The 22,415-nt window shown below is 38.8% G+C and overlaps 1 protein-coding gene across 2 annotated transcripts; it reads left to right on the top strand.

Moving 5' to 3' along the window:
* Positions 1-16,126: 16,126 nt before the first annotated feature.
* LOC121945090 (eomesodermin-like) lies at positions 16,127-21,789 on the top strand. Of its 2 annotated transcripts, none has more exons than XM_042489110.1 (7): positions 16,127-16,342; positions 17,695-18,382; positions 18,577-18,731; positions 19,060-19,181; positions 19,646-19,804; positions 20,135-20,196; positions 20,446-21,789. In XM_042489110.1, exons 2-7 carry the CDS (start codon positions 17,856-17,858, stop codon positions 21,227-21,229), a joined length of 1,809 nt encoding a protein of 602 aa, XP_042345044.1. In that variant the 5' UTR covers positions 16,127-16,342; positions 17,695-17,855; the 3' UTR covers positions 21,230-21,789. The 2 variants fall into 2 exon arrangements, with proteins under 2 accessions (XP_042345044.1, XP_042345043.1); XM_042489109.1 differs by having other exon boundaries at positions 20,398-21,789.
* Positions 21,790-22,415: the final 626 nt, after the last annotated feature.

Genomic DNA, 22,415 nt, shown 5'->3' with positions numbered 1-22,415 from the left:
ATTATCAGCAGATCTTTCCAAACTGCAGCACTAGCCAAGTTTCCACCACAGGGCCAAGTGGAGCACATGCGAATGACTGCACAACCACTGAACCAAATCTGAGAAAAATTATGTTTTATCACTTGAATACTTGACAAAACATGAGCTTTTATTTGAAATTTTACCCCACAAGCAGTATGTTCCTTTAAGAAAAAAAAACACTGTAAACCATGAGAATTTACTCTATTCATAATATTGGTAAATCAATCAGTGTATGGCAATTTAGCAGAAATATGTATATAAGTAATATTTTCTTGATAAAGTTCGTATGTATGTTACAATGAAAGTAAGCGTGCATTATCTACTTTTCTGGGTAACAAAGAAAATCAGATTCTTTGATGATATTGATTTTTTCCCCCAATTCTTCACAAATACAAATGGAAACACAAAGAAAATGCAAATGGAAAATACAAACTAATAATTAGAAAATCTCTGATTTGGACCAAGTGGCATTAGCAAACTGAACGATTACATCAGTTAAAGGGTTATAATGACTTCCCATCACTCATGCACACAGTGTATGTTTAATATCTAAGTTCAAACTGTCTGCATTTCTTTAAGCAAAAACAACAGAATCATTTCAGGTTTCTTTATTAGGAAACAAAATATTAAGTGTATCTTTTTATAGTATATAGTTATAATATTCAGAGTTAGCTTGCATGCTTCTCTCACTGAGTTCTCATAATTTTCCCTGCCAATGTTTCCTGCCTACTGAAATACTCATGCTGCTCACCCCTTACACAAAGAAAACACACATTTTCCCTTCCAAACAATATATACTTGTTTGAACACAGTTCTTATAAAAATGTTGGTGAATGGAGAAAAAATACACAGAAACACCAAATGCTTATTAGCTGTAAATGTGAACTCTTTGGGTTTTATTTTGTCAAACAAAATACAAAGAACAAGATAGGTGCAATGCAATGGTCTAACATCAAAGCTGAATTCTAATTTTTCACTTCCTTTTTTATTTTTATTTAACCTTTATTTACAAAGGTAATCTCATTGAGACATTTATTCTCAAGAGAGACCTGCTTAAGACATAACAGCATTAGGACAGAAATATAGACAAACAGGACATTCATACAAAGACAAATAGGACACAAATAATAAAATGATAAGTGAAAAAAAGTGCAGAAATGTAGCACTAGCTAGAGCTATGTAAATGATCAAACAACTACAGATGTTTACTGACTAAATAAGCAAGAAACGTGCTCAGTAAAACAACTGCATATTATTGTTTTGTCCTGGAACAGGAAAAATCTTGTCAGTTCAGCCTTTAAGGATAGAAATCTGAACAGTATGTATTGATTCCCAGTTCTGTAAACCTACAAGACTCCCTCATATGTTATGTGTGTTTTGTGCAATGGAAGAGTAAAAATCTTAACAAACTGTCCATCTAAAACAATATTCTAGTCTGGAGAATATTCTACAGGATAGAAAAGGAATCAGTTCTGTGTCTTAGGAGGAGAGCAAGTAAGCCAGTATCAAGCCCAGTTGGCTCTATAGTGGAAACTGCTCACTACCCCAGGTAGCATGCTGGTTTATATGGCAGGGGCACGGGCTCCCAACACTGATCCAATATTACCCAAGCAGCGGGACCCCATGAACCTGGCAGAAGGAGGTTAGCAAAGTTAAACCCTCTTACTACATGCCTCACTGCTCAGGGCCAACCACCAGCTCCTCCAACTGTCCACTGACCGGCCACGAAACAAGGCCCCTGTCAGAGAATGTTAAAGGGTCATTGACACTAACACCTCTTGCACTTGTGAGTCTCTAGAAAAAACAGCTATTGATACATGATTTATGTATAGTCGTTATTTAATGTAGAATCCATTAAAATCACTATAAAGAGTGGTGGAAAATGTGTGAATGACAAAACCTTTATCACAAGGGCAGATTTTAACTTGTGGGACCGAATAAAGTATAAACATTTAATCCTGTATGGTGACTACCACAACTAAACTGAACTAGACTAAAGATTTCTATCTGCTCCACACCATCACAGCAACAAGGAGGGGTTATGTGCTCTGATCTCCTCGTCTGCTGTGCTGCCTCACTCCTCGCTGTCTGTGACTTCCAAGACGTCGTACGGCCAGCAGATGGGGTGTAGAGATGAGATTTTAGAGAGTGTTTAAGCCCAAGCCACAGGGAGCCTCTTCAGGGTCGATGGAGAGCAGATAATCCATCGACTCGGGTGAGGGGATTACAAACCTACAGGCAGGCCTCTGCTGTTGAGTCCTGCTGTGGGGCACCTTCCACAGGTCACCCCTGTGACATTTGGCAGTGGTAATTATTGTCAATGTCAACTAAGTGCAACTTGATGTTAGAGCCACAGCTTGGTGGCTTTAACTTTTTTCTGATATATTTGGTGCAAGATTCTAAATATTCTGATGCTTGTCTGAATATGGTATATATATATATGGTAAAGAGAGGTGTGAGCTTTTTACTTTGTCATAAATCTCTATAATATCTATATGTATCAAAATAAACAATTCAGTTCAATTCAATTCAATTCAATTCAATTCAATTCAATTCAATTCAATTCAATTCAATTCAATTCAATTCAATTCCACTCAATTCAATTCAATTATGTTATTTGTCCCAGAGGGCAATTTGTGTTGCAGGAAGTGGAAAAAAAACATAGGACAAACACATTAAAGTATAAACAATGTGATACAGAAACATTCAACAACAACAACAGTCATTATTCTGTGCACAGGGTGACTTGCACCTATGCACATTCAAGCTCCACAGAAGCAGATTAATAAGTGTCCACCATAATTCCATGGGACCTGTAATAACTTCATGAGCATTAGATATGACATAATTTTCAAATACCAACCATTTCCAATAAAGTACAGTATATCACCATCAGCAGGTCATGACATTCACATAATACAGCATCAGGGCCGGCACCATGAAGGCCAATGCTGCAATATAACACACAAGTACAATATGTACTGCCATTGTCACTCTTTCATCATCATCAACATCATACATGCAAGAACAAAATGTTCTGTTTCTACAACTAGGAAAACACAGAAATATTTGTAAGAAGATTTAAGTCATAATGGGCTATTCAAAAAGCCCTTTACTCCTGCTACTTTGGTGATGTTGGCACCACCCAAGCAATGTCAGGATGCATTTCCTCTCAAGCAAGTGAAGGGGTCTGCCACTGTGCCACAATCTGCACCCGCTTCTCAGGCAGGCTAAACCCTTTGACACCACAGTTTTTAATTAAAATTACATTAGGAGTAATCAGCCGGAAGAGTTGGGGATGGAGGTCAGAGGCATCGGGGGAGGCTTTGGGTGAGCCGAGGTGCAGTTTTCATAAATGATAATGGACGGGGAGTTTGACCCTAGACCAGTGATCTCTGCTTCCAGGTCACTATAGCTGAAGCTATTGTTATACCTGATTAGGGTTTGGTTGATTTTGTGCAATTTTTTTGTACTGGGCTTCTGTGCATTTTAAAATAGGAATAACAAACAGGAAGAACATAGCACATTTTCTCAGTCTTGAGTTTTGCATGTTTTGCATAACAATGATGCACATCTCACATATTCAACTAGTCAATTCAACTAATAAGTATAGAATAAACCATAAATATCAGATTAAAGTTTGATAACTTCCTCCAGTTTCTGCATTATTCTCTTGTCCTGTTCTGACATGCTCAGTGGTGATTCAGTAAAATATAAAATTAACTTGTTGAAAGGATTTTTTTTAAGTAGAGACACATCTGGCTTTCTCACTGCATCTGTAAAAGGGAAAGACCAAATGTTAATATGACTCTCTTCTTCCCAGAAACAGGAGAGGGCTGAAGAGAGAAGGCTACAAAGACCCCATTCGTTCTCACTTGAGGGGCTCTCGCCAAGATAATTATAAGCTTTATGAAAGTACACAGCAAAAAGTGGAAGAAACCCACCGAAAGAATGGATAGACAGGAGAAGAAAATTACTTTTCCCCTCTGCCTTCGCTTTATGCCCCCTTTAACAAGAGACGAGACAGCAATGGATGGAGGAGGCCTTCTTCAGGAGGCATCCCGGAGCTTTTGCGTGCGCGAGGCAAACGGGAACGAGGGAGAGCATTCAGCCCTTCTTGTGTTTCTCCCATTCATTAAGCCAGCAAACCTTTGACCATTCCACAATGACCAGAGTTTTCCCTCATCACAGGGTCCATCTTGATGAAAAGATGAAGAGGACAGAAATGAGGACAACAAGGAGAGCAGAAATGAAGACCACGCCATTTGAATAGGGGTTTGGTATAGAATCCACTAGCGCTAAACAACACCAAAGAGAACATCTTGTCTTTTGATCAAGTTTTTTCTCCATCTCTCTCCCCTTTCTCTGTCCTTTTTTCTAGAATATGATCCTCCCTGGGCTTCTGTAGCCACATTGCCTACACTGCGCTGAGTGTCTGAATGCGGTTAATTATCTAAAAGGAAAAGTTTGTACCTGTTGAAAAGCTATCCTTGGTTGCTTGGCTTGTTAATGCCAACAAAAAGGCAGCCATAGCGGATGGTCAGAGGACACCACATGCTGTGGGAGCCTTTCAGACATGTCCCTAATAAGAATGCAGTGGTGAGAGCGCCTCTGAATGCACGCAGGGGAGAGGAAGATAGGTAGGAAGCAGAAAAGAAAAGAAAGGGGAAAAAACATCTTTTACCTCTCCATCTATAATTACTCCAAATGAAGAATAGGCTGAAGAAATGGCCGGGGAGACTTTCCATTATGACAGGAAAAAAAAAAAACATCAAGTAGAGAAGGCAAAGCACAAGATCGATAGTTTTTTAATGGATAAAAGAGAGGTTTTTATAACATCTCAGAAGTAACGACATATGTGCATCAGTGTGCGTATGTGCGTGTGCTTGTGTGTGTGCGCAAGTAAAATCACATTTGTGACTTTTAAATGGACAAAGCACTGTCCAGACGCCATTATGCCTTCAGTCTGTCAGTCTAGTCATGCTACAGATGCAGCTGTCTGAAACTTTGCTTTTTGCATTTGAAGATCTTCATCAGTTGCTCTCCCAAAAAACAGTGTGTGTGTGTGTGTGTGTGTGTGTGTGTGTGTGTGTGTGTGTGTGTGTGTGTGTGTGTGAGAGAGAGAGAGAGAGAGACCCTCTGACCTGGGTGGACGTGTCATCTCGCACTGTAAATGGCCTCTAAATGGTTTCACACTCTCACTGTGTGATAAAGCCTTGGGAGAGGTAAGGTTTGGTCGGCAGTGTTCATCTTGTCACCAGGCCCTTCACACCTTAAAATAATACACTTAATAACACAACGCTCACACAGACAATGTACAAGGTGTTGCACAAACTGGAAATATTCTAGCATTTCAATGTGCATGGATTCACAACACTGGACACAAGGGTTGGGTTCCAGTGGATCTTGCCGATAGCTGATAGTCATCAAGTTTTGAATTGAATTTGTATAACTGATGGCAATTAAAAGACAAGTTTATGTGTGACAACAAGGGGTTCGTTAAGCAAATTCAATCCTAGATTCACATCAGATACAATACAAACTAGAGACTGCTCATGACCACTTTTTCACGTTTGATCCTGAAAGCATTACTACAACCAAGGTTGTCTTTTCCTACAACTAAGCTGTTGATAAGAAGTTTTATGGACGCATTTTTTTAACCTAGCCATCTAAAAAACATTTTTAAAAAAATCCTTTCAAGGAAGTAATCCATCTCCTAAACATGACCCAGTAACATAACGTAAACTTTTTCTCACACAAAATTTTTAGCAGCATAACAAAGAAATACCAGAGTAAAATACTTTAAAAAAAACACTGTAACACTCAGTGTAACCTATAACTCAGTGACATAACAAAAAACAAGTTGCAGTGTAGATCATAATTCTAATATATGACTTGACATAAAAAAGAGTATCTCCAGTATAAAATGTACAAGAGACATGGCATCTCCAGGCACTTGCAGCTGAAACTCTAAGCTCTTACACCTGATATCAAGTCAGCTGCATTGAAAAAAAAAAATATGGGTGGACCGTAATCACCTATTTAACTATTAACCTATTTCTTTATTTTCAGCTAACACCTCCTGGGGAATTATCCCCAAGATTTTTGGGGGGGAAACTTAACAGCTAAACTGACCATTTTAGAGCAAATAAAAATCTTAGATCAGGGATGATTGAGGGCTGCACAGGAAAAGTGCTCTAAACTGTGACTTTTTTATGACATACTAACACTTTATAAAAATCTGTAACAGTTGACAGTGATATAGCAGATGTAAAACGTATTGCATTCTAGTTTTCCACCTTTTAGTACAATTTAAAAGTAATGAAACAGAGCGACGGGACAATATATGTCCTGAGCAGGGTGCCGAGAGCAACCAAGCATCTGCTTCCTCTGGGGTGTGGCAACACCATTTGGACAAACAACACACAGAACTGCTTTACACAGTTGTATTAGAATCGGTAATGATAATAAAAGCTGTGGAAGTTTGTTGTAGTTATGATTATGATTACATTTGCTAATGATAATTTTGCACCACAGTGCACGGCTGGCTGTCATAGCATAGCAAGCTCTAAAGTAACTCTACTGTTCAAGTAACACCTGCTGCTCATTTGTGTTACTCATTATGTGACATGTCTCTTCACAATGTTGCTCAAAGTTTACTCAGCATTGAGGTAATAATTCAGGCTAATGGATCTTATTAGATCATATTTTTCTCTTTTTCCTGTATTATACCAATACCAATACCAATACCCCCCCCCCAGTACTAACCCCAATCTTAGTGGACACACATATTAAATAAACCTCCTCTTCAGTAGCCTTATTTTCTCAGCTTCTGTGCCACCAGCAGAGTATATTTTCTGAGTTGTATTTGCCGATGATCCTCTCCAAGAAGGTGACTAGCACTGAGGGTTTGTGAGCAATTGACAGTGCTTTTATAGGATCAGTGAGTGTGTGTATGTCTATGATAAATTACACTAAAAATGGTGAAAAATACACCCTGCAAAGGATGATGCAAATCAGGACCCTATCTACGTAAAAGCAGCATGTTTATTCAATATAGACCCGTAGATTCAACGCTCTGTGCATCTGTGTGTGAGACGGGGACAAGAGTGGGGGTACGGAAGAACACAAGCCTCACACAGGGGATAGGTGCTAAAATATACAGCGAGAAAAACTCAGTGTGAATGTGGCAGCTGAGCAATAGGGTGTTGTGGAGTTGTGTTTTGTAGACAATAACAATCTATTTTTACTATCAGTGGTGGTGTGTGTTTTCATCAAAATACAAATATAAAATAAAGGAGATGGGGTTTTTTATTTTAAAAAAATTCTCTGACTGTTTTTATTTTGTGTTGAAAGTACCATAGAGAGCATATTATTCATCTTAAAAATCCTTTGCATTTTTTCTTCTACCATAAGGAAAATGGTCGGATAGTAGCTTCAAGTTTGAAAAATCAAATGTTACTATCCTTACATACTCCGTGTAAAATTTCACTGACATATTTCAAAGATTTTCCCATGTCATCTCGCCAGTTTCTTCTGCATATCCCCTAGCGCTTCTAAAGTAAGAAATAAAGCAAAGACACACACACAGACACACACACACGCACACACAGAGCACGGGGAGCAAGGAAGCAGCCTCTCAATTATCAACCTCTCTCCTCTCCTCTCAACACCTCATGTTTCTCTGTTAATGACTGGATTAAAGCTCTGATTAAGATGCACTTAACCCATAAACAGCAGTCCCCATTCACATACCATCGAAAAGCCAATTAAAGCAAGCCAGGACTTCAATTAAGACTGACAAAGGCCAGACAATATCAGAGGTTTTGCGAGTGAGGGGGAGCGGGGACAAGTGTGTCACTTTCACTTCTGCCAAGAGCAAAGATTTGGGTCAGGACATTTAAGTACTGTCATCAGATTCTGGGGTAAACACTTCTTACCTTTTTTTTTGGATAAAGTAGACTGATTTAAGTGGCTGAAAAAAAGAATAAAAGCACAAAATGGGTCTGGAGTGAGAGTGCACTGTAAAAATGCTTTTTGTTGAAATAATTAAAAAATATTATAGAAGTTTGAATTATCTCAGAGTCTTTACTGTATATCAGTTTCATTGTCAACTTACACCAATAAGCTCCCATCATTAGACTAAAAGAAAATCCCACAAACATCTGGCTTTTGTCTTTGGTGGGAAAGGTTACAATCAGCATCCATTCATGGGACGAATGACTCTGCAGTAGCCGTAAGAATTTATCAGCTCTATTTAGTAGTGATGGAAACACAACACTTGGGTGGACATGTTACTTTTTGCCCCTTTTTCGGAATGACCATCCGTAACTTCTACAACTCTTTGTCATCCCAGTTAAAAATTCTGTCTGTCTCTGCCCTGTTTGAAAAAGAAACTGAATTAGAAGCAGATATAAAAAAGAAGTAAACACCTTTATGTCTTCACTGGTCTCAATGCTGCTTTCAGCTGATACACAACCTGTTTCTGGTACCAGGTGCAAGGCACCAAATTCTGGGCATTCCTCCCTTGTTTCATGTTTTTATTTTTACTATTTATTTATTTACTTTTTTGGGGTGGGGGTGGGGGTGGGAGTGGATTAGATGTTTGTTAAATATTCAGTTATCATACTGAGATTTTGGTCATACGTCCATTTTTTTTGCTTTTCTTTGTTTCTGAATTTGTGCATACATATATACATGCACTGGTATTGTGCATGTGTTTGTCATTGTTGCTAAAATCAATAAAGACATTGCTGGATAAGTTAGCTTTCCTTCCCTTTACTTTATGTCTTTCTTTTCTTTTTTGGAACCCTGATTTCCATTTTTTGCACAAAACATGACTGGTTACATTGATGCTCCAGCAGCAAAAGCAGTCACTCACTCGACTCTAGCTGAGTCTAGAGGTGAACCTTATCGCAAAGATGGCATAAACCATTTTGTGCCTTAATTGGAGGCAAGGGGCCTCAGAGCATCCACATTTTTTTTCATACAAAGTTCTGTCTTTCAGCTGATTTATTCAGCCAGTTTTAATTAGGTTATGGCACTAATGACTTAAATAAAAAAGAAAAAAAATATTGCAAACTATACCAAACTTTTCACTCTAGGCTTCTTAAGAGCCCCTCTCACATTGGGGTCCTGGGTAGTCAGTCCCACTTTTCCCCACACTATGACACACCTGGGGAAGAAAGGGCATACTTGTCTACTGGTAATTGAATTAGCTAGTTTTTGAGTTTTCGTATGTTTTAAAAACCTGCATTTGCACACACATTTTGGTGGAAAATGGTAATAGTGTCTGAGGGGTTGGATTCTTTGTGTTTTGGTGTGCACTGGCTGCATTTTTATCAATAACTTTTAATGCCGGATTTGTAGTTTTTGCGAAGATACTGAAGACTGTGTCTTTTGAAACATGACATAATCCTAAATTTGCATCTGACAAGAAGACAATTAACAGAGTAAAGACGACTCAAGGTAAATGCAAAGGATCTAGAAATCATCCAGACATGATTATGTCTGTTTACCTGCTTAGTTTTGATCTTTTGTAGTGGTAAACAAGGGATTTTAAGTCACAGGGACTGTTGCCTTCGCAGCAGTTACCAATTCAGACAGGTATTTTTACTTCCAAACTTCTAAACAAAGCCGATTAATTAACTCTCAGGCTTATACCTCTGAACCATAAAGAGCTTACAAATTACCTTGGGGGAAGTGATTACAACCATGGAAAACAATAAATCAATCAATGAATCTAATGAAGCCTGCGTGCCGTCGCTGGTATTCCGTTCTTACTCTCAGTCATCTGTGGAATAACAATGGGAAAGAGGGGGATCATAGTTAAATTGTTAATCATAATGTGATACCACAGTCAGCAGATTCCCCATATGAGAAAAAAAACATGCTCGGGGTTCGGCTCAAAGAGAGGATATAATGCAGAAAATATTCTTTCCACTCCACTGGAGAGAAGGACAATACAGAGAATGCATTTGTTCTTTTGCTATTGCTGGGTTATCATATTGATGCATTGTTACTGCTGGTCATATCTCTCTATGTATGCTCTGTGTGAGAATATGCACATTCAGGACCAAATGCAGTAAGCAAATTAGTACATGGCAGTAATTGAAGACAACCAATATGTTCTCAGTAAATCTTATCTTTAAAATATTTTTACAGAATTTATGACATGGATCAGGAACAGTTGGCCGACTTTTGCTTAATAAAATATGATGCTCAATTAGACCCTGTAGGAATTTTTTTTTTTGATAAGGAGGTCAGAGGTCAGCCAGAGATAAACAGCCTTGCAGTGGTAAGTATGTGATGGTGCTTCACTTGGGGGGTGCACATAAGCACATAAAACACTGGGTTAGAGTTGGGAGAACATCATGTTTAGCGTAGATTTGATCTTTTTTTTAAACTGAACCTTTATTTTTATACACAGTGTGGTCACAACAAACTCAATTATAAAATACTCACTTCTTTTGGTCTCTCTTGAACATTGGTCTGCTGCTGTCTGCTGCTTGGATGCCGTTTAGCCTAGATATCACACCATCCACCATCCCATCCTCCTATTAGAAACAAAGCTCATAGTATTTTAACTACGTCAAATGTATGAAATGTACAAATGTTGCATCCGTGCTTTGCGGAAACGTACAATTAGTCTAGATCATGTCGTTCTGTATGGTCCTAAACATATCGCTGTATCTGAGGATTAACTTGGTTCTGTCAAGACATTAGCTCATTACTGTGACCTTAGATCAAATTATGACTTTTCTGGGGGGGGGGGGGGTTGCTGACACTGGCAGATTGGTGGGCAGGAACTCTTAACAGTACAGATTGGGTGATAACGAGGAAGTGCTCTAAACAGGCCCTAATTGGTACTGGCCTGAGACTTCTGCAACTTTTCCTCAGACAAGTGATTTGGATTTGGAGTCATGGGTCTTGGCTGAGGAAGACTTCTAGGAGGATGAATCTCTTGTGTGAAGTTGTGATCAGGGTGAACTGGCAGGGCCAGGCTCAGACACTTGATCATCAGTGAATAGTAAGCTCTCTTGTAGCAAATACAGACAGTCAAAAACAAGAAATCTGAAGTGTCTTTCTTTTAGTTTGAACAAATTTCAAAGACTGGACTAGGCTGGGAATACATGATCACACAAACCTTTCCTTTGCCTTAATTCAGTACCAAAACAAGAGTTTTTACTGTATTACTGTGACGTTCTTACATTTTTCACCACTGACTCATGTTTTTGATACCTCAGAATGCTAATGGGGTTCATGTATTTCACGAAATTTGAGAATCCAAAACTAAAAGAATGAGAAGAGCACTCACAAATAAGTTTACTAACATTACCGTACTGCCACCTTCTTGGCCAGATCACTCCTGAAAAGGGCATCCTTAATCTCACTGGGGACTAATTGGTTGATAAAGTCTAAACAAATAGGTCTCCATCCACCTCCTGTATTTGTAAAGCGATATTCAGAGAGATAGCCTCCCAGTATAAAGTCATGCAAACTGGATCTCATTAGCAAATGCAAATGAGAAAACACCAAATCTTCGCGAAGAGGCAGAAGTGTATCTCCGTGGGATAGCTGGAACATGACAGCTCACCAACCGCCCCCACGCTGAGCACCAAATGTGATGGTCCGCTCCTGCTGCTACTCTTAACAGGATGTAGGACCAAACCATAAATGTAAGCGTAGGGGGGGGGCAAGGAAGTGGGTCACTAGAGGCCTTCACCTTCTGCCATGTGAAGCCCTGCTGTAAAAACTTGAATTAGTTTGTGGAAGTGTCTCAGTGTGTTTGTTTTATCAGGTATTTATCCAGAAGTTGTACTTACATGTACGTTGCATCATATAAAACATGTATTTAATAGTTTATCATTACACTCACTACTTGCTTTTGCATATTATATGTAGATTTTTATACTCTTTAATGTCAGACTCTTCAAGTGTATCTGAGCATGAAAAAGTTTTGATCTGACAAGAAAAACTTTGCACAAATCAAGTCCGGTCTTTATGCACTGGTAACTAATTAATAAAAGGAAGTAAAAAATGAGCTGTCAATTTTTTAATGACAAATGTTCATACACTGGCTGCAACATTTATTTATTTTTTTACAAAATGTTGACAATTCTCATCATATGCAAATTGAATCACAAAGGGGGAGAACATATTTATGCTTTGCTGCATGATCTGTGAAGGCAGCTGATCAGCAAGGAGGGCAGAAAGCTGAGATCACATTCAATTAATGTGATAATTAATTAGGTCTGTATGTCTGTAAGTTGTTGAGAGGGCATTTCCCAGGAAGTGAGAAAGGCAAACCCTCACAGCCAATCGGAGCTCTGGTCTGAGAGCGTGTCTGTCGTGACATCACAAGCTGTGGCGGGCAGAGTTCCTGGCATGGCTTCAGACCAACAGACCTTCTGCTGCCAGCAGGGTGGCAGTGGCCTAGGGCAGGGCGGCAATGGCCAGGTCACCAGCTTTTTCCTCCTGCCTCGCATGAGCACTGCGGGAGGGGTGGCCGGCAGGATGGCAAGATGTCAGAAACAGCCCTTTAGACGTGTCAAAAAGCAGGCACAGCTAGGGGAAGCTGCTCATCGAGCGTGACAGAAAGAGAAGCGAGGCCATTATAGAGACTGCCCAATAAACACATGATAACCAAACAGCATTATGTGATGTATGGCAATGATTTTTAAAGACTGTTTTTGGTAATGACATGATGTAATTTAAGGTAGAAATTCATCACAGGGAGCTATGATAAATAATTAATGGGTTATTCCCGTGAAAAAGTGTAGTACCATACTGTAGTAAAATAGAGAGCGGGGTAGGATGCAAACAGGACAAATACTGAAGAATTTCTTTTAAGCCTTTGAAACCTGAGTAAATGGTTTTGTTTTTTTTTTTTAGCAATATGAGAGACGCCAATTAGCAATGAAAGAAAGGTAAATTACAAATTACCAGAAAATTTGTTAAATAAATAAATAAATATTTTTTTAAAAAGAAAGAAAGAAAATTTTCTTTAAAAGGGCAATGATCTGGAGAAAGTGTTTACAAATTATAATAATTATGTAACATAATTTTAAAATGTAAATATAATAATATCAGAAATATACTTTTGCCATTGCTTTTTAAAAATAATTTTCTAAATCTACAAATTTCTCTCAATTTGTGAGGAATATCTTACCAAGTTGCTTATTACCGTTTTTCTCATGGTTTTGAATGAAATTTGTCAAGGGTTCAAAAGTTGAAATACCCGTGAAAGGTGTCTGAAAGCAGCACGAAAAAAGTGATATCGCTCCAGGTTTCAAAGGGTTAAAGATCCCCTACAGACATGTTTAAAGACATTGTCTTAAGGCTTTGTCCAATAATTTGTGTCTGTTTTTTCTTTACCAGAAAGTTCAATTACCTGGTTAAAAAGTGTTATTATGTTACATCCACTCCATCTTCTACCTTGAAATCTTCAAAATGTATGATTATGCATTATTTGGTTTATTTCAAAAGTTGCACTACGATACACATAGTGTCTCCTACTTGACTGACAAAATCCCGTCTCAGTATATGTTCACTAGATGTTTCAGGTTTCCACCTCACACTTGATAGGTTGCATATTTGACCATTTTAAGTCACATAACAGACCATGATTGGCTCCAAACTTGTGATGTCACAAGATCGTGCTTGTACATACCTGTGTTAAATTCAGATTTAATTGAAAATATCTGCCATAATTTCAGGAGCAGGACCACACCTCAATTAAGGTCACTCCCTGATACCCTTTGGTGGATCCAAACTTACCCTTTTAAACACCAAAGTTGCAAGATAACAAACTAACATCCAAGTCCAAATAAATTAACTGATGGAGGCAGAGGTAGAAGAACAGCTTCAGTGTTCTGCGATTTCTGTGAATTATTGTTTTTGTTAATGGAGTCTGACTTTTAAGAGAGTATAGATAAGTTTTCTTTTTTCAGTCAAGTTCCCCATCAGAAAGAGTTGTCTAAAAGCAAGCTAAAGCAGTGAAAATATTCTAAATATAGTTTACACTTAAACAGATATTAACTTTTTTTAAGGTGGAATTTTTTTTTTTTTTTTTAAAAAAAAAAAAAAAAAAAAACCTTCGGCAGCTGAATGTGAAAACAGCCCTTTAGTGTCAAACTTTGCACATACATCATTCTTCACAGTGAAACATCTAAGTGAAGTGACAATACATAAAACACATTTGTAAGCTGAGGGGTGGCTTTAAGATATTTCTGAAGGAGGCTGAATGCAGAAACACTTGATGTGTCAGTGAGGGTGCCAGCCCCTGCACTGCTGGAACAAGCAGAAGCTTATATAGAAACTGCAATAGAAACTTTTTGACACTACACACATTCTCACTTCTGACTCATTGGTTTTACCATCAGTGCACATGACCGTATGTGTTTGTGTGTCAGATGGATATGCTATATAAAGAAAGAGAAAGCTAAAGGGAGCGAGAGACAGAGTTAATTTTGCTTGAGTTCTAGCCCAATACAAATTGATACTTGAGAATAAACATTTATTATTATATCCACCCATGTATACATGAACTCATGTAACAGTACAAAAAAACATTACATAGTTGACAAAGAGGAAACAGGTAATCTGGAGAAAAACCTGGCTCAAGTAAATGTAGGACCACTGAAACCACATGTGCACACCAAGATCTCTGACTCCTTGCTCTGTATTCATGACTTCCTGAAATACTCCAACAACTCAATCAGTTTATCAGCAAAGGCGTATTAGCTTTAGACTGTTTACTGTTCAAATAGTTTACCCAAACAAATGACTTGTCCTATTTGATGTGCATTGTGTTTATTTCAGAGGTGGCGACCTGCTCCATTAATCCTCTCACTGTCTTTATTATGCAAACGTTTCTCCAGGCATGAGCAGTGCAGCAGCTGAGCATCGTCTGGGTCTTGGTATAAGAGTCTTAAGAGCGGCTAAATGGTTCCCCATTAACACAGTAATTCAGCATCATTGAAAGTCTGAATTTGGTTTTCTTTGAGCTGGGGATGTAGGTAGAATCAAGGAGAAAACAGTCTCTCTTTAAGAGCCAAAAATGATCTGTGAATTCCTTGTGCTTTTGTGACAAAGGAATGTGTATATTCAGGCAACAATTGGGCTACATTCCTCATTAGCATTGTGCTTTTTTATTGGAGTGAAACACAGAGAACAGTCAAGAGAGACACAAGTTTGTGAATTCAGTTTTAGAGCTTCTTATACAGATTTTTTTTAAATAAAAAGTATTATGTTTCCCTCTGCCATTATCAGTTGTGATAACATAAATGGGTTTCTTCATAATTCACAGAGTAGCAGTGTAACACTCATTCATTTTTATGCATTGACTGCTCCTTTAGTTGGGGCTCCTTACTCCTCAGCCCCATTAGCACTGATATGGGGGGCTCCTGTACTAGTCTTTAACCACTATACCACAAAGACAGAGATACAGCTGAGTTTCAATCATGACAGGTTCCATCTGTGTGGCCATTGACAGGAAATTACAGAATTGTGTTTAATATTTTTATATTTTACGTCTTATTGTCAGCGAGGTTGCCAAGTTCTCATTTCACAGTCTGACACATTTTGTACAACATGTTATTGTAGGTAAAGCATGACAATGGCTGCCTCTCTATCTCTCTTGGATACCTAGAAATTGAAATTAGCAGCAACTTTCATACTGTTGATTTTATACATTTTCAGGCTAAATTTTGTGAATGTGCTAAAACTTTTAAAAAGTTGGCTAAAATATTCTGTCCAGCACCATCTTTCAGAAATCTGAGCATTAATGCCCTTTTCTTTTTTTTCCCCCCCTGTCTACAACAGGCGAATTTTTCAATTGTAGACATTTAATGGCATCACCATAAACTCTGCACTATTGACCCCCTCAGACACTCTAAGCCCTAATGGGAGTTTTATTCCGGTGATGTCTTTGTGAAGATGATGAGATGGAAACAATTCGCGGCTGGATTGTGGAACAGCCTCTCTTTATACACCTTGGCATTGATGCTGAGGATCCCCTGCCCCTCCCCTGGAGATCAGGGGAGAATCTGATAATAGGCTGCTATCTGTGCGTCATGGCCACACGGAGAGAGCAGCGGTGAAAGCGGGAGTGCGCCTCTCCGCCCTGATCAGTCCTCCTCCACATGGCTCAGCTTTACTTTTTACTCCCTCCTCCGCCATAAACACAACATGATGTCCTGTTAGTATGGGCTCACCTCCGCGGGTTGATGTTGCCTAAGATAGTTTTTTATTTAGCTGAAATTATTTTCTTGTGTCTCGAACTTGATTCTCGAATGGAAACAGGAGGTGAAATCGCTTGGTAAGTTAATGTTTTTAGATATTTGTTTACATGGGATACATAAATGTGAATGCCGAACGCTTTTTTTAAACTTTTTTTTTTCATTTAACGTTTTTAAAAATAAGAAATTAAAATATTCTTCGACCACCCAAAAAAAAAAAAAAAAATACTACCCATTGGAATTATTTAAACCACATTTATCCTTTTACACGCAGATTTAGCCTATTGATTTCTATTTCTTTTATTCTTTTTTTTTTCTTGGATAGAATCGTGTACGTTTAATTGTTGTCGTTTCTATCATCTAACTGTCTGATCTAAGAAACATCACAGGTTTCTTCAAACGGAAAAATAATTGGCTATTTCGCTTTTTCACGTCGGGCATCCCGGTGGGACACAGAGCCGCATCAGAAATGAATGAATGCAAATTCATTAACTCTGAATAATAATATAGGATTAACAGAACCCCGTTTATTACTCAGAAAATGAGTACATTTGTGCAGTTCTTGACTTTTTTTCTTCACAAAGAAATGTCTGTAAAGATAAATGCATTTTGCTAACCCTGATATTTTTCCCCCCCAAATATGTAGTTAAAAAACAAAAATAGCACTATTTGTATTCACCGAAAAAATTGCGGTTCACATTACATTCTATCAAAATATGCCACAAATCTCAAGAATCGTGGGTAAGCTTTCACTTCAGTTTTACAACACGAAACTACCCCCTCAAAAAATCTGTGCTTTGCTTAAAGTTTGTCATATGATTTACAAGAAATTGGCTCTTGCCTCGAGGCGATTCCCCTCCAATAACGCCTATCATCAAAAAAATAATTATAAAAGCCTATTAATAATAATAATAATTGCACTTTAGCCTATCTGACTGATCAGTTCAGGCTTTTATAAACTGATCGTGTTTGCAATGTGAACTATTGACCTAGTCTCATGGCATTTTCTCCTCTCTGTGAATTTCAACCCCAAAAAACAACATTGTGTCTTATTTTAATAGACTGCTTTGAGTTTCAGCACGTTTATAAAACAAAGAAAATCGAAAGCGAAAGAGAGGAGGAACATCTATTGCAAAAAAAAAAAAAAATAAAAAAATCAATGATTTTATTAAGAGGAAGACGGTTTAAATTCAACAGTTTAAGTTTGATGGACTTGACAGACACAACCTGTTACGCCCACCATGATTTGCTTTGGTATGATGACGGTCACTTTCCTCCATTTCTTTGTGTTTTTGTATAAACGCAAATTATGTAACTGACATTTGATTTAGGCCTTTCAAATGATGCTGAATCCGGTGGCCCAATGACTGTGGTTGTAGCCTGTAGCCTTGGATGCTCTTAACTTTAATCTGTTTCTGTCTCAATAATTAAGACCTCAGTGGATGCTGGCAGAGGAAGTTGCAGAGGGCACTTGGTATAAAAACTGGTGATTCCTGAGGGGAAAGGAGACCACCGGAAAGAGCAACTGGGATCAAAGAAAGAAATAGTCCTCTGTAAAAAAAAAAAAAAAAAAAAAAGACCAGAAAAGCAGTCATGCTCGGCGGTGAAGGGGAGAGCAGCACTTTCTCTTCCACGAAGGAAGCAGCGGATGAGAGGCGCAAGTCTCCGGCTGTGGATGGGGACGATCCCACTGCTGGCAGCAGGTACACAGAGCACGGCGGGATGGGTGCTGACCGGTACTATATCTCTCCTACGGTTTCTAAACAAAGCACAGAAACCCCGAATCCCTGCTCTTTTATCCCGTACACCCCCAGTGGGTCGGTTTACACCCCGTCCAGCGCAGGCAGGTACCCGTCATCTCTCCACCTGGGCTCCGTGTTGCCTCCTGCAGGGTTTCCCTCCTCTAGCACCGGCCGCAGTCACTTCAGCCCGGCGTACCAGCTCGGGCAGAGCCCCGGCTGTATCTACCCGCCCTACAGCAGCTCAGGGTCGGCTCTCAGCAACATAACTCTACCCAGCGCCGGCCCGGGGATGAGGGCCCAGGTGTACCTCTGCAACCGGCCGCTGTGGCTCAAATTCCACCGGCACCAGACCGAGATGATCATCACCAAGCAGGGCAGGTGAGAAAGCAGGATGGAGCCGATGCAACTTTAACTTGACACAATTATTTTGATTTTGAAGGGAAATTAATCAACTCTATATACTCTCTATATAGCCTATAGTAGGCATATCTGTCTTTTCTTAAAAAACCTTATGCACAGGCTATCAGGCTACAGACGTCCATCCTTAATTTGATTTTATTTTGTGTTTGCAGACGTATGTTTCCCTTCCTCAGTTTTAACATAGCTGGTCTCAACCTGACAGCGCACTATAACGTGTTTGTGGAGGTGGTACTGGCGGATCCAAACCACTGGAGATTTCAAGGTGGCAAGTGGGTCACCTGTGGGAAGGCGGACAACAGTAGCCAAGGTACTGAAACTGGTCGATATTTGGCATTTTCATTTTGTTCAATGATGAGTCGATGTTAAGTTTTAAATCGTTGATAACCCTCTCGATTACAAAACCAAAGGAAAAAACGAATGGGGAAAATTGTAAGGATTTCTATTTACAACAATACAATATTTCTTTACAAATAAGGCGTATTTTTGTGGGTAACCTTTAGGCAACTTTTAGAAATTAAGGTTCAATATGAAATGACTATAAATCCCTTATTTCAATACATATTCTACTAAATGGTCAACTTAACCTAAATTGTGGAGTTTAAAATTTGAAGATGTGTGGATTTTTTTTTTTTTAGGGAACAAAGTCTACATCCACCCAGAATCTCCAAACACAGGGGCCCACTGGATGAGACAAGAAATCTCCTTCAGCAAACTGAAACTCACGAACAACAAAGGAACCAGTCACAATACTTCACAGGTAGCCTATGCCAGACTAATAAATGAATTAACCTAAACTAACGCCTTTAACCCTCAACGAAGATATAAATAAATCGTATAAAAATATTAACATATTTTTTGTTGCATTAAACTGTGATTAATTGTTATATATTGTATTATGTATCTATCATAGCCTACAGCCTACAGAAAAATATCTACCCTGATAAGTAATACGCAACAGAGGTGGGAAAGGCGCTCTTTTGGGTTAATAGTTTTACGTAAATCTCTAGCATAATTTGGGGTTATTCAACATTTTATAATTTAAAAAAAAATGTTTTACTCGTGTTTGAAAGGAAATTGATAAGTAGGGCAAACCACTCCTGGGAAAAAATGACCGTCATTGCACAAATAGTAGGCTAGAAAATTAGAAAATAATTTAACTCTTAGGCTACATTGCTATAATTTAACGGACGATTTAACGGAGTTTATGATATTCATGTGCAGATGATTGTCCTGCAATCGCTGCATAAGTACCAGCCCAGGCTGCACATCGTGGAGGTGACGGAGGATGGGGTGGAGGACATCAGCAGTGACCTTAAGACTCAGAGCTTCACATTTCCAGAGACCCAATATATAGCTGTGACTGCCTACCAGAACACTGATGTAAGCATCTCCTTCCTATGTGATTCTCCTCTATGCCATGATATGACTTTTGAACTATGCTCTAAATAATGTTATACCAAGACCAATACCCCTGGTGTGTTAGAATAATATGCATGTTACATTTGTAATTTCTCTTTATTTAAGCTTATTCAGTGGACATGTAGAAATTTCTAATTTCTCTCTATCTGCTGTTTCCTTATAGAGTTTTTAAATGCACGTGGTTAGGCATGTAACTGCATAATGCTTTGCTGTTTTTTTGTTATTTTGTTTTCACATTTGTTCTCTTTATCCTCACATATCAATATGAAGCCTTTTCTTCCATTGTTTTAGATTACACAACTGAAAATTGACCACAATCCTTTTGCCAAAGGATTCAGAGATAATTATGATTCGTGAGTATTTTTACTTCATTGTCATGCATTTTTCACCAGTATAACACAGAATTACATCAAATGATAAGTTTTTTAACATCAAATGCCTCACTGTGTTGCCATTTTCTTTTGAAATGTATCAACTTAAGACCTGTTGTTTCATGTGAGTGTGCAAACTCAGTTTGAGAGATGTTTTCACACCATGATTTTTTTTTCACCCAGACACTGCCCTTCCTTGACCTCAAGTTCATATGTACATGCATTTTCCAGGATGTACACAGCTCCAGAGAATGACCGCCTCACTCCATCTCCGACCGACTCCCCCCGTGCCCACCAGATTGTCCCCGGGGCCCGCTACACCATGCAGCCCCTCTTCCAGGACCAGTTTGTCAACAATCTCCCCCAGAATCGCTTCTATAACAGCGAGAGAGCTGTGCCGCAGACTAACAGCCTCCTCTCACCTCAGACAGAAGATGGAGCTTCACAGAGGTGGTTTGTCACCTCAATGCAGCAAGGGGGAAATGGCACTAGCACCAGCAACAAGATAGATTTGACACCCTACGAAGGGGAATACTCAAGCTCCCTGCTTCCTTATGGTATCAAATCCTTGTCTATGCCAACATCCCACGCTCTCAGCTATTACCCAGACTCTCCTTTCACCACTATGTCTGCAGGGTGGGGGTCCAGAGCGGCATACCAGAGAAAGGTTACTCCCAGCCTGCCTTGGTCCCCCAGGCCCAGTCCCAATGCTGGTTTCCCCGAAGACTCAAACAAAGTTAAACCACAGATAGAAGAGGAGGTGATTGGCAGTGGAAGCCTGATCTCCTCCTGGACAGACACACAACAATCAGCTCTGTCCCTTGACAAAGCTGATTCTTATTCTTCGGCCTGCAAACGGAGGCGTCTGTCTCTCAATGGTCCCAGCACAGAGGACTCACCCTCTGACATCAAGTGTGAGGACTTGGCCTCTGCTGCCGACAGTAGCTCCTATAGCAAAGAAGCACCCTCATCCAAAGGCATGGGAGCCTATTATTCCTTTTACACAAACCCTTGAATGCTTTGCCTCTTATTTTGCTACTTTGGTTGTCCCTCATTTGCCAGAGATTTGCTTTTTTGTTTTGTGCACTCCCATTTTGGCTCGGTGGTGATAAATGTAGTAAAATTTACATATTTTTCTTCTTCTGTGGTGACATGGGAAATAAACAAGACAGAAACAATAAGATCATAATGACTTCAAAGGTCAAGGGGCATGTGAAGCACAACAAGCACCAACATTCTAAGACACTGGCTTATTCCATCTATTCCGTCTTTAGTCCATCTGTTCTCCTGGATTATATATATATTTTTCCACCACCCCAGTTATGTATTTCTGTATTTAAAATTTCAAAATCACCAAAGCATTTGTTTAGGTTGTTTCAATTTTTTTAAACAGTGTTTCATTGTGCATACATCACTGTATCTGCCGTTACACTGAGGTTATGTGTTTACAGATTATTTATTAAAGGCCTGTTGATATGAAATTTGTGCACTCATAAATGTGAAGATAAAATGCTGTATATAGGCTACCTTCACTGCAATGTTCAGATATTTGATAATAAAAGGCATATGTGTTCTACTGAGAATCTGAGTTCTTATTTCAAGTTCAGATACTTTATTCCTGTTGAGTTTACATATGGTGGGCTAATATGTACATTTAATATAAGCATTTTTTATGTACCAGTTAAAAATTGACTGTAATTACTAATAAGGTTATGTTTGATGCTTATAGGCTATACATTTTTATTGGTTCATTGCACATAAGAACCATTACATGCACAGGAGGGTGATGGAGGGTAAAGCAACTTAAGAACAGCTGATACACCTTTTAGACTGTTTATTTCTTTTTTCTTTCTTTCTTATTCTTCCTCTTATTATTATTATTATTTAATAAAGGCTACAAAATATTCAAAATCTTAACTGATTCATGTCCGAAGTCATATTAAGACTGAACTATGCAACGTGTAAAACCAGATAAAAAACAACTTCATGTACGCCCAAAAGCATCATTTATTTCCGTGGACTCTGTCGCCCTCTAGTGGCACTTCACTGTACTCACAGCTAAACCAGTCATTACAGCAGCCTGTTGAGTTGATATGGACGCTGAGTGCATCTGACATTATATTTTTATTACATTTCCATTTCAACCCATGATTTAGGTTTGACTTATATTCCATATTGCACTACAAAAATGTGCAAGTTTG

Source organism: Plectropomus leopardus, chromosome 7 (genome assembly GCF_008729295.1).
Source record: "Plectropomus leopardus isolate mb chromosome 7, YSFRI_Pleo_2.0, whole genome shotgun sequence".
Classification (NCBI taxonomy): domain Eukaryota; kingdom Metazoa; phylum Chordata; class Actinopteri; order Perciformes; family Serranidae; genus Plectropomus; species Plectropomus leopardus.
This window is presented reverse-complemented; position numbering and strand designations above follow the sequence as displayed.